The sequence below is a fragment of the Bombyx mori genome, chromosome 11 (genome assembly GCF_030269925.1).
Source record: "Bombyx mori chromosome 11, ASM3026992v2".
NCBI lineage: Eukaryota > Metazoa > Arthropoda > Insecta > Lepidoptera > Bombycidae > Bombyx > Bombyx mori.
In genome coordinates this window covers 2,690,350-2,701,899 of record NC_085117.1, presented here as the reverse complement: position 1 = coordinate 2,701,899, position 11,550 = coordinate 2,690,350, and the positions used below count along the sequence as shown (strand labels likewise).

Genomic DNA, 11,550 nt, shown 5'->3' with positions numbered 1-11,550 from the left:
AACTATCATTATATTTTATATCATTACTTTTTTTTTTCTCCTTCCAAGTGCCTGCTGCAAAGGCTATTAATCAGCAGTTCCTCGATCTATGTCGATAAATGTCTTTTACCCATCAATATACTTACATATATACGTATGAGGTATGTGTTTTATTTTTATCCCGGAAATTTATTTTAAGTAATATTAGGAAGTCCGTATATCAGAGGAAGTGTGAAAGTAGCCCAGTCTGGACCATCGATTCTGAACTCTACTGCGAACAACTGATGAGATTAAAGCAAGAAGTTGAGAGAAAGCGGCCGGAATTAATCAACAGAAGGGGTGTGGTTTTTCATCATGATAACGCTAGACCTCACACAGCTTTAGCCACTCAGTAAAAATTGAGAGAGCTTGGATGGGAGGTGTTAATGCATCCGCCGTATAGTCCTGACCTTGCACCTTCAGATTTCCACCTGTTTCGGTCTGTTCAGAATTCTTTAGGCAGTGTCAGGTTAACATCACGAGAGGACTGCCAAAACCAATTGTCGCGGTATTTTGACCAGAAGCCCCAAAATTTCTATAGCAATGGGATCATGTCCTTACCTACAAGATGGCAAAAAGTTATCGAACAAAATGGTACCTACATATCCTAGTTAAATGTAAATAAACTATATTAATAAATGTTGTGAATTTTCTTAAAAAACGCGAAGAAACTTTTTATTATATTTAAAAAAGATAAAATACTTTATCTTATATTTAAAAAAGATAAAATACTTTATCTGTTTTAAATATAACATTGATCTTTTATCTTAGATTTATTTTTTCTCTTTCTTATATTTAAAAAAGAGAAAATACTTTATCTTTCTGTATACTAAACGACAATTTCGTTGGCAAAGTGCTAATAATATACATGAAAACAACACGTAATGTGAAAATTTGTTAATTAAAACGAATATTTCGCAGAAGGGCCGATATCTTCATTGCCCTTGTAGGCAAACAAGCCTACGGCTCACCTGATGGTGAGTGCTTACCGCCGCCCATGAACTTCAGCAATGGCAAGGGCGGAGTCAAGCCGTTGCCTGCCGTTAAGTACTCTCCAGAAGCCTCGTTTGACGAAGGACATTTCATAGCTCGGGAAACACCGTGGAGGGCAGCTCATCCTAAAGCCGGATGGTACGTGGAAAAAAAGATCTCTGGAAACGCACTGTGGATGAACGCAGTGGCTTCAGGTAGTATGGAAGAACTGTACTCCGGTGGCGGACGATGCGATGGAAGAAATGAGATGATGAGATCATCTCAAACAATTCCTCAGTGCACTCCTCATAAGAACATACGGTACAAAACACAGAGAGTACCAAATTGCCTCCGCAGATTCAGAGGTTCCAAACGATCCGAAAGAATGGAATTATTGATAACAACCCTCTTTTGTTTGTAGTTTGTAGTCAAATGTATTCTTGGAATAGTGGGCGTGTGGTGGGTAGTCGTACAAAGATATTGCACAGCACAAAACGATATAACAGTTCCGAGACGTAGACATTTCTAAATTAATCAATAGTTGAATCAATAGCGCAATAAGTAACACGAAGTCATTGAAATTCAAGCATTAACACTTTCTATAAGTGAACACGTAATATTACAAGAGTCGCCTAAATTCGCATCCTGAATACATGATGAGGTGGAAAAACGTGACGTTTTATTTACACGAACCGACCTACATCTAGCCGAGAGTCCTATACTACACTACTATAGAGACAGTCCTCTGCAGCTCTGTATTGATCCCGAGCTCTTCTCGTACACAAACAGACACAGATCCGACCTACATCCAGCTGAGAGTCCTGTACTACTCTACTATAGACACAGTCCTCTGCAGCTCTGTACTGATCCCGAGCTCTTCTCGTACACAAACAGACACAGATCCGACCTACATCCAGCCGAGAGTCCTATACTACACTACTATAGACACAGTCCTCTGCAGCTCTGTACTGATCCAGAGCTCTTCTCGTACACAAACAGACACAGATCCGACCTACATCCAGCCGAGAGTTCTATACTACACTACTATAGACACAGTCCTCTGCAGCTCTGTACTGATCCAGAGCTCTTTTCGTACTTAAATTCTTACTCTTTACGTTAGATGATAAAATTTGCTTTAAATAAAGATGTATTTTTGTTGTTTTTCGGTCACGTTAAGTAGTGACGCCTTTCAAATTTGTTTGACACTGTAATGTATTATTCCGCGGATCCCATTGTTCGAACGTTCTAGAATGCGCTTAGCACGTTTACGTGACTGTATTGTGGCCGATGATGTATCGTGTATAATCATATTTTAAAATCACAACAATGGTTCTTGAAGTGACAGTATTTTAAAAACTTCACGACGACAGACAGACAGAACAAACAATAATATTCGTCACATGTATATTTGCCCAAGGAAGGTTTTTTATTTATTTATTGCATTATCGGGTGGATGAGCTCACAGTCCACCTGGTGTTAAGTGGTTACCGGAGCTCACAGACATCTACAACGTAAATGCCGCCACCTTCAAATATGAGTTCTAATGTCTCAGTATAGTTAAACGGCTACCCCACCTTTCAAACCGAAACCTCATTGCTGCTTCATGGCAGAAATAAGCAGGGCGGTGGTGCCCGTGCGGACCTACAAGAAGTCCTACCACCAGTAATTACTCCTCTCTTCCCGACACCACAGCTGCTAGTATCTCGTCCCAAATTAGCAGCGGTAATTCCATTTCCGCCATCAAAATATTTGGCCAGCCCATACCTTGAGGCTCGATGGCCAAGCACCTGGCGTCACCCTCGACTGAAGGATGACATTCCATCCTCACATAAAAAGAGTCCGCGACCCAACCGTTCCTAATCGGTCGAATCTACCTCATGATTTGTAAGCGAAGTAAATTGTTTCTTCGTGACAAGATGACACTAACAATTCTGCATACGTCGTGACCTATGCAAGTGTAGTGTTCGCTCACGCTTTACATACAGACATTAACACCATCACTGCGAACCAGGTCCTTATCGGCCCGCCGCGTTACTTCCAGCTGGTGCGACGCGAAAAATCACGGAATAGATAAATAAGGTTACCTTACTATACCTTATTTATCTATTCCGTGCGAAAAATCATGTCCCTCTCGCTGATGCGGACCAATTACTTCAGGTGTTTGTAAGATTTCGACACCGACAACTTCTTCTTCTTCTTCCTAGCGTTCTCGAGATCTAGTGCCGGGGTTTCCGCTTTTTCTATTTAAACTTCTCCACTTTGCCTGACAACAAACACTATATAGTATAAAATAAAGTCGCTTTCTCTGTCCGTATATCCCTATGTATGCTTAAATCTTTAAAACTACGCAACGGATTTTGATGCGGTTTTTTTAATAGATAGAGTGATTGAAGAGGCAGGCTTATATGTATAATAACCTTCATTAAATAGTGAAGAAATCAATAATAAATTACAGTTTCCGAAGCGAAGCGAGGGCGGGTCGCTAGTATACTATAAATTGTATATACTACTAGCTGTACCCGTCCGCTTCGCTGGGCATTTAAAATTAACATTATTATTTCTCACCTCCACGAATATTCTCATCATTACCGCCCCCGCAACTGGTGTAGGGAGTCCAACATTCATATAAATATTATTAGCCTATCCATTAAGTACATGTATTTTCTACATGGATACCATGTTTCAAGTCAATCGGATACATGGTTCAGTAGCTATAACGGAACATCCGTAAAAACCACTGTAGATTTATATATTAGTATAGATGTTTTCGCAAAGTTATAGCATTTTAATCTATTCTAGTGCTGGTGGGTCTAGAAATACCTGCTAGGCACTGGTGGAAATATCATTGGGGGCGTCTTTCGATCTGCCGCGGCACCAGATCAAGATCACGGGTAGGCACCACCGCCCCGCCTATTTCTGCCGTGAAGCAGTAATGCGTTTCGGTTTGAAGGGTGGAGCAGCCGTTGTAACTATACTGAGACCTTAGAACTTATATCTCAAGGTGTGTGGCGCATATACGTTGTAGATGTCTATGGGTTCCAGTAACCACTTAACACCAGGAGGGCTGTGAGCTCATCCACATATCTAGGCAATAAAAAAAAATTATTTTACCGCAGGCGAGCTGTTAACTCGCCTTCAGAGCACCGTTGTATGTGAGGAATGGTCGATCTTCACGACGACCTAAAACTAGAATCGAAGTATCTTAGGACGCCAGAATGCTACTTTGATAAAGCGGTGCGACACGATAATACTCTTATTCTCTTGTTATCGGAAACATTAGATTCCCGCGCCATCGCCCAGAGCATGCCTTGTTGGATCCACCGGATCCACTCTCGGTGCTTTTAGGCTCTTCAAGCACCGGTCACCGTCCTCGTCGATTACAACAAAGAGTTCAACGAGTGAATTAACCCATAGACACAGCCTGAGTTTCTCGCCGGATCTTCCCAGTGGGTCGCGATTCCGAACCGGTGGTTACGGGAGCTCATAGACATCTACAACGTAAATGCCGCCACCCACCTTGAGGTATGAGTTCTAAGGTCTCAGTATAGTATACAATAGCTGCTCCACCCTTCAAACCGAAACGCATTACTGCTTAACGGCAAAAATAGGCAGGTACCTAGCCGTGCGGACTCACAAGAGGTCCTACCTACCACCAGTAATTACGCAAATTATAATTTTGCGGGTTTAATTTTTATTACGCGATCCTTCACCGTGGAAGTCAATCGTGAACATTTGTTATGTACATATTTCATTAGGAAAATTGGTACCCATCAACGTCAGCGGGATTCGAACACCGGTGCATCGCTACATACGAATGCACCGGACGTCTTATCCTTTATGCCACGACGACTTCAAAGTCTTGTGCGCTAGTGTTAGCAACCAACATCTGGAGACCGTCAAATTCCGCATACCCCGCGTGTCCCCTAGGCGCGGATACCTCCTCATAGGAGGTTCGGCCTCTGCCAGTAAAAAAATGTTATCAAAATCGTAGTTGGAACAGCTCATTAGCCTACCAGTAAATAGTTAGGTCAAAAAATCTATAATGTAAGCATTGTTAAGACTAAGTTGTTATTTTGTCGACATTTGACAAAATTAGTTTCAATTATGTCTTTTTTTTTTTTTTGTTTTTTTTTTGTGATTGAAAGTTTACTGGTGGCCCGAAGGCCTTTCCAGTTTCACCAGGACAGGTGGGCGAGCAAAGGCTCAGCCAAGAGGGGTGGGATTTGCTAACAACTGCCCGAGCGCCTCCGAAGGAGACCTAACAACTCAAGAGCAATTGTTTCGCGAATGAATCTACTACCGGATCGGAATCGCGACCCGCTGAGAAGATCCGGCGAGAAACTCAGCGGGCTGATGCATGGGTTAGGTTGCACGTCGACCTCTTTGTCGAGTTCGACGAGTACGGTTACCGGGGTCCCTAAGCCTGCCCCTAGTATTAGAGCTGAAGGCATCTAATGCAAAGGTTATTGGATCTGATGGATCCGTAAGGACGTGTCTAGGGCGTCGACGGTGACTGGCTCCTGCATGATCAGGATTCGGGGAGTAGTCAGCGGCGGCAACGATAAGGCGATTATCATGACGCATAGCCTTATCGAAGTATCGTTCCGACGCTGACTTCATGTATTTCCGAATTGATTCGAGGCCCAGGTCGTCGTGTAGGTCAACGTTCCTCACGAACCACGGAGCCCCAACAGCTAACCTGCAAAAGCGGGATTGTAGGGATTGGAGGGTGTCTATGTGTGTGCGGGCCGCGTGAGCGAACACCACACTCGCGTAAGTCATGACGGGCCTTATGCAAGTTTTGTAAAGTGTCACCTTGTTCCGAAGGGACATTTTACTCCGCTTACAGATCATGGGGTAGAGTCTACCGAGAATAAACGCGGCACGGTCACGGACTGATTTTATATGCGGGCGGAATGTCATCGATGCATCCAGGGTAACGCCCAGGTACTTGACCTTCCTGGCCCAGGGTATGGGTTGTCTAAAGAGAGTAATCGGGGGTGTGAGATTCCTCCTCCTAATCCGGGAGGAAATCCGTGTGGAGCTTCCCCTCTGAAATAGCACCGCAGTACTTTTCGCTGGGTTGATGTCTATGCGCCATTTTCGGAACCACTGTCCTAGGGCTAGGGCTGCGCTCTGAAGCTTCTTCGCGATTAGGGACTTATTTCTACTAGAATAGTAAACAGTCGTGTCGTCGGCGAATAAAGCTAAATGGGTCGGCGGCGACCGGGGAATATCGTTGACGAATAAGCTAAATAGGAGGGGTGAGAGGACAGAGCCTTGCGGGACTCCAGCTGTGAGAGGTCGTGGGGAGGAGCGGGTTCCCTCGACTCGATATCGAAAAGAGCGGTTCGACAAGAAGTCCCGTATGATGAGCACGAGACTATCCGGCACGCCCATGTTGAATAGTTTGAAAATCAAACCATTGTGCCAGACTTTGTCGAACGCTTTTGCGACGTCGAAGAAGAGAGCTCCCGTGTATAACGGTTTTGGTCGATTAAGCCCCACAAGAATGTGCTCCGTGAGGCGGTGCACCTGTTGAACGCATGAGTGATTTGTACGGAATCCGAATTGTTCATCGATAAGAATGCCCTTGGATGAGACGAAGTCTCTGAGGCGTTTGTAGAGCAGACGCTCATACAGTTTGCCTAGAGACATGAGGAGGCTAATCGGGCGGTAGCTCGTCGGATGATTTTTTGGTTTACCGGGTTTATGTATGCCGATAACGTCCGCTTCTTTCCACACCGCGGGAAAGATACAGTTCGCCATAGCGGCATTGAAAATAGATGCCAACATCACGATGAGTTGGACGGGTAGAAGTTTAATAACGCGGTTAGATATACAGTCGGAACCGGGAGCCTTGCGAGGACGTAGGTCTTTGATCAAGTCTTTAACTTCTATCGGGGTGACGGGTGGTAACGCATCCGATGGTGGCAAGGAGGCTCTGCGTTCCACCTCACTGTCTACTAATTCTACATGAACAGGGTCCACGGATTGAGTGCTGGGCGTGCACTGGGTTTGCAATGTATCGGCCAGCAGCTCTGCTTTTTCGTCATCATCGAACGCCGCGAGTCGGCCTGAGGGGCCTACGAGGGGGGGCATAGTTACTACCGTATCCGATTTGAGAGTACGAGCTAAGCGGTAGTAAGACCTTTGGGAGGGCGCGAGTCCTTCTAAGAAATTAGACCATCTGGCATCTCGGACTTCGGCGATGCGAGACTTTACGTCGCGTTGTAGAGCACGCATTCGAATACGATTTTCCGCGGTAGGATACCTGTCGTAGGCGCGTATCGAGGCGTTCTTAGCTCTAAGGAGTTCCCTAATATCGTCGGACAATTTGCAGCGGTGAAGGAAGTCCTCCGCTACAACTTGTTTCGATGACCTATCTAATGTCGAGGTGATGTGTGACGTTAAGATGTCTATGGCTTCAGCGGTATCCTGAGGAGACGGGATAGAGTCCGGGTTAAACGGGAGCGATGGTGGATCAGATTCAGCCAGGCTGATGCCCAGCGTGTGCCAATCCACCACAGTCCTCGTGACAGGAACGGAATCGGGAGCGCGACCGAGCTTCATAACGACGGGACGGTGGTCTGAATCTAACTCTGAAACTACTTCGATCGAGTGTAAGCGCAGAGTTACGTTTTTTAATAACGCTATGTCGAGTATATCCGGGCGATGCGCGATATTTAGCGGGTAGTGAGTCGGGGTTAGCGGAGCGACGATATCGAAGGCGAGATCATCGACTAACGCGTCAAGCCGCCTGCCATTCGGGGTTGTGGTGTGTGAGTTCCACCTAATGTGTTTACAATTTAGGTCGCCCGCCAGAATGACAGAGCTCCCCATACCGAGCAGCGCCTCGATATCACTGCTTAGAACGATCTTATCCGGTGGAAGATAAACGGACGCGATAACGATCGGCGCGTGTCCCGTCAGTGAGATTCGGCACACTGATGCTTCGATATTAGCGAGCGCGGGAGGATCGAGCGGGACGCAATGCAGGGCTCTTCTATAGTAAATGACGGTACCACCACCACGGGCAGAGAGCCTGTCGTTCCTGACCATGTTATAGTTCGCGATTTTAGGGTCACGGCGCGCGGGCTTAAGTAGGGTCTCCTGCACTAAAAAGATATCAATTTGGTGGTCACGCAAAAAGTCAGAAACCTGATCACGTTGATTTGCGAGACCGTAAGCGTTAAAAAATCCTATCGTTACGGATAGGGGCTTTATTCTACTTATATACGCCATTGATTACCGGCGGAGTGAGGGGAGGACGTACGTATTTAATGACGCGTATACGTCGGCGTATTCCTGCACAACGGCGATAAAGTGTTGTGCAGTGGAGGCAGCGCGAATGGCGTCGCCCAAAGCGTTAACGCGCTCAAAGTTGATCGACTGAAAGAAGTCGATCGCTAAAGCGAGATTGTCGGACGCGGTCGGAGGGCAAGTCGCGGGAGAGGGACGAGTCGCGGGGGCGGGACGAATCGCGGAGGAGGGAGTTGTAGCCGTGTTCGTGTACGGCAGCGGTTTTGCCCAGGCCGAGACACTGGGCACCGCCGCCGGAACGAACGCTGGCTTAGCCTGCGACGCAGAGGGTGCCGAGGCTTTGATGTCTGGGCCGGAAGCTCGGAGGCGGTTTTGGCGGGCGACGCGGCGATTTATTTTAGGGGCTCGGGGGCAACCACGGTAATTCGCGGGGTGACCCTGTGTTCGACACAGGACGCAGCTAGGCGGTTCCGTCGCGGTTTTTTGGTCGCGAGCGCAGAGGGCCGTGGCGTGATCGCCCAAACACTTAACACATCGGGGGCGCGCGTGACAGTTACGGGAAGAGTGCCCGTACAATTGACAGTTATGGCACTGGCTAGGAGTGCCTTTTTTATGGGGGGCTTCGACAGCGATACCAGAGAGCCTACAGACGGTCTGTGTGTTAAAGATTTTCTTACCCTCGGGGGTAGGCTGGAGAGCGACTAGAACCATATTATATGGCTCCCTACCGCGACCAGTGTGCATACGGTGCACAGAATTCACTGGTAGGCCTTGTTCTAACAGGTCGGCTTTTACGAGCTCTACATCTAACTCTTTAGGGATTCCGCGTATTACAACGCGGAGTTCGCGCTCCTCCTGGAGCGTATACGTATGGAAACTTATACGCTCCTTACGGAGGTAAGAAGAGAGGGCCCTATGGTCGTCGGGTGTTTGAACCTTAATTTGAATGCCGTTCGCGAGGTTACGGGCATTCGTGAAATTTATATTTTTGGCCTTAAGGGCCAGGCAAACTCGATCCCAAGCTGCCTTCTCCTGAAGGATAACCGGGGGAGGGGTCTGGGTTTTATTTTGTGCCACCGGACGCGGCGACGGAGTGGCACGGGCTGGGGGCGCAACGGGAGTCTGAGGGCGGGGGCGCGACGCGTTCACGGCTTTGCTAATTTTAGCGGCCGCGGGAGCTCGAGACTCCGCGGCACGCTTCTTACCCTTCTGTACCAGGGTGAATCCATCCGTCGATGAAGCGGGGGCGAGGTCGACCTCCATGTCCGAGTCAGAGTCGGAGCACGAGGAGGCGGGTGCAGGCGACCTACGAGCAAGTGTAGGTGTTTTAGAGGGCGCGACGGAGGCCGCGGATGATCGCTCAGCTGAAACGATGGTCACGGCGGACGACGCAGCAGCTTTTCTCGCCAGTATAGGCGACACGGGAGCGGCAGGCACGACAGAGGCTGCGGTGCTCAATGCAGAAGCTCTGCACGCAGGTACAGGCGACGCAGGAGCAGCGAGCGCGGCGGAGTCCTCGAGAGGGCTCGCAGTGTGATTGGCCTTGAAGGCCAAAAACTCCGAGGCGAGCTGTGGGTGGCGAAGTCGGAGGAATTCCGCGAATACAGCGTCCATGATCGTCAATTATGTCTGCGACTCGTCAAAACCGAAGCAAATATTGTGAGCAATGCATTTTAGACTAGATTGTGTTATCACTAACAGCTAACAGATAATCTTACGATTTTGTGTGTATACGTAAGTATCTTAAATCGAGTTCTAAAAAAGACTTTTTTTAATGTTTAATTTTCGTCAAATAATATAACATTTTAATGATCATTATCACTAAAGAGATAACTTAATGAAGTACATTTGTATTAAAATATACCGAGAATACCCTTGACTTTACTAAAATAGTGAATCCATTTTAAATACCAAACAAAATACAATGCTATTAATCTTATAAAATCAATTGGAGTTTCAAAGTGCTTCTATCTCTTTCACGTTGCCTAGCTATCCTTCGAGCGAGAAAGAGATAGTTTTATCAAACATGGCGATGGACGCCTCTAACTCAGCTGTTACGATCGGCCTCCCAGTGAGCTTATTCCAAGCGAAGAATTAATGAAAAATTTTAGTTGCGCAGAGTTTTCCGTGTGCAATGCACGTGTTTCGTTCGTCGAAGCAAACGTAAAATGTAAACATACATCGCTGAATGTGAACACATAAAAGTTATAATGTCGAAAATAGATCAAGCGTACGTGTGTAATATTGTTTGGTTTTTGTTTGTGAATTTCGTGTTTGTTGCCTGTGAAACGCTGATAACAGAACACAGTAATGTCCACTGCAGCCACGAGCATCCAACCGAGGATCAAGTGAGTACAGAATTTCAATTAAAAACACCGAAAATATATGAAAATGTGAACTGTATCAAAAATTTCAAAGAACACGCACGCACGTACCTAAGTGATTCTCATTTCGATTTTTGCTCAATTTCAATTTTACACGAAGTTTTTGCAAGGTTTCTCTAATCGAATATTATTACTAGGTTGTGTGATTATGACGATTTTTACGGAAATAGAACTCGCGCGTCCAGTAACATATAAGTTCTATTCAATAATTATAACTAAATATGTTTGTACTAAAATACTTCTGTGTTTAGTTTGTAGAGAATCTTAGATAAGACGGCAAAAAATTATTTCAATCAAATCAATATCATTTTTATACACTGTTAGCATTCTTAATAAAAGCAAATATTTGCTTTCATTAATATGCATAAATAGAAATGGTGTTTTAAATAATATTATAATTTAATAATAATATTATAGAATAGAATGTATTTCATAATAAATTTGTCATAAATACCTACTTACCTAGAATTTTACTTGCACAGACTAATAAGCGTTAGCTAATTGTAAAGGGTAGCAAAAAGTCGTCATAATATTAAAGTTTCTGTTACTTCATAGGTCTTACATATTACCTATATATTTACAAATTATAATATTAGATTAATTATGTATAGGTACAAAAAAATTTAAATTAATTAAATCTAGGTATACATACAAAGATAGAATCGCGTTTATGGTAATAACGAACTTTGGTTTGTTTTGGTTAAGGCAAAAGGTTTTTATATTACACATCATGAATTCCGAAAATTAACGAATGTATTTTATTAAGTTAACCAAATAAAAGAGATAGGTACCTAATTTGGTTTTTCATTTTAAAAACGTTTTCACTATTTGGCGGGAACGCGAGGAACGAAGTTGTGAATTTTTTTATTTTGTTAATTTAGTGTTTCTTTAGACTTATGCGTGTAATAACGGT

The 11,550-nt window shown here is 45.1% G+C and overlaps 1 protein-coding gene across 2 annotated transcripts in view; it reads left to right on the top strand.

Annotated features, from left to right (window-relative positions):
• The first annotated feature begins 10,298 nt into the window (after positions 1-10,298).
• LOC101743621 (leishmanolysin-like peptidase) overlaps positions 10,299-11,550 on the top strand; it is an 85,879-nt gene continuing 84,627 nt past the window's right edge. For both annotated transcript variants that reach the window (XM_012692841.4, XM_012692840.4), the window contains exon 1: positions 10,299-10,601. In XM_012692841.4, the coding sequence (XP_012548295.1) occupies positions 10,464-10,601 (138 nt within the window). In that variant the 5' untranslated portion in view covers positions 10,299-10,463. The remainder of the gene's footprint in view (positions 10,602-11,550) is intronic.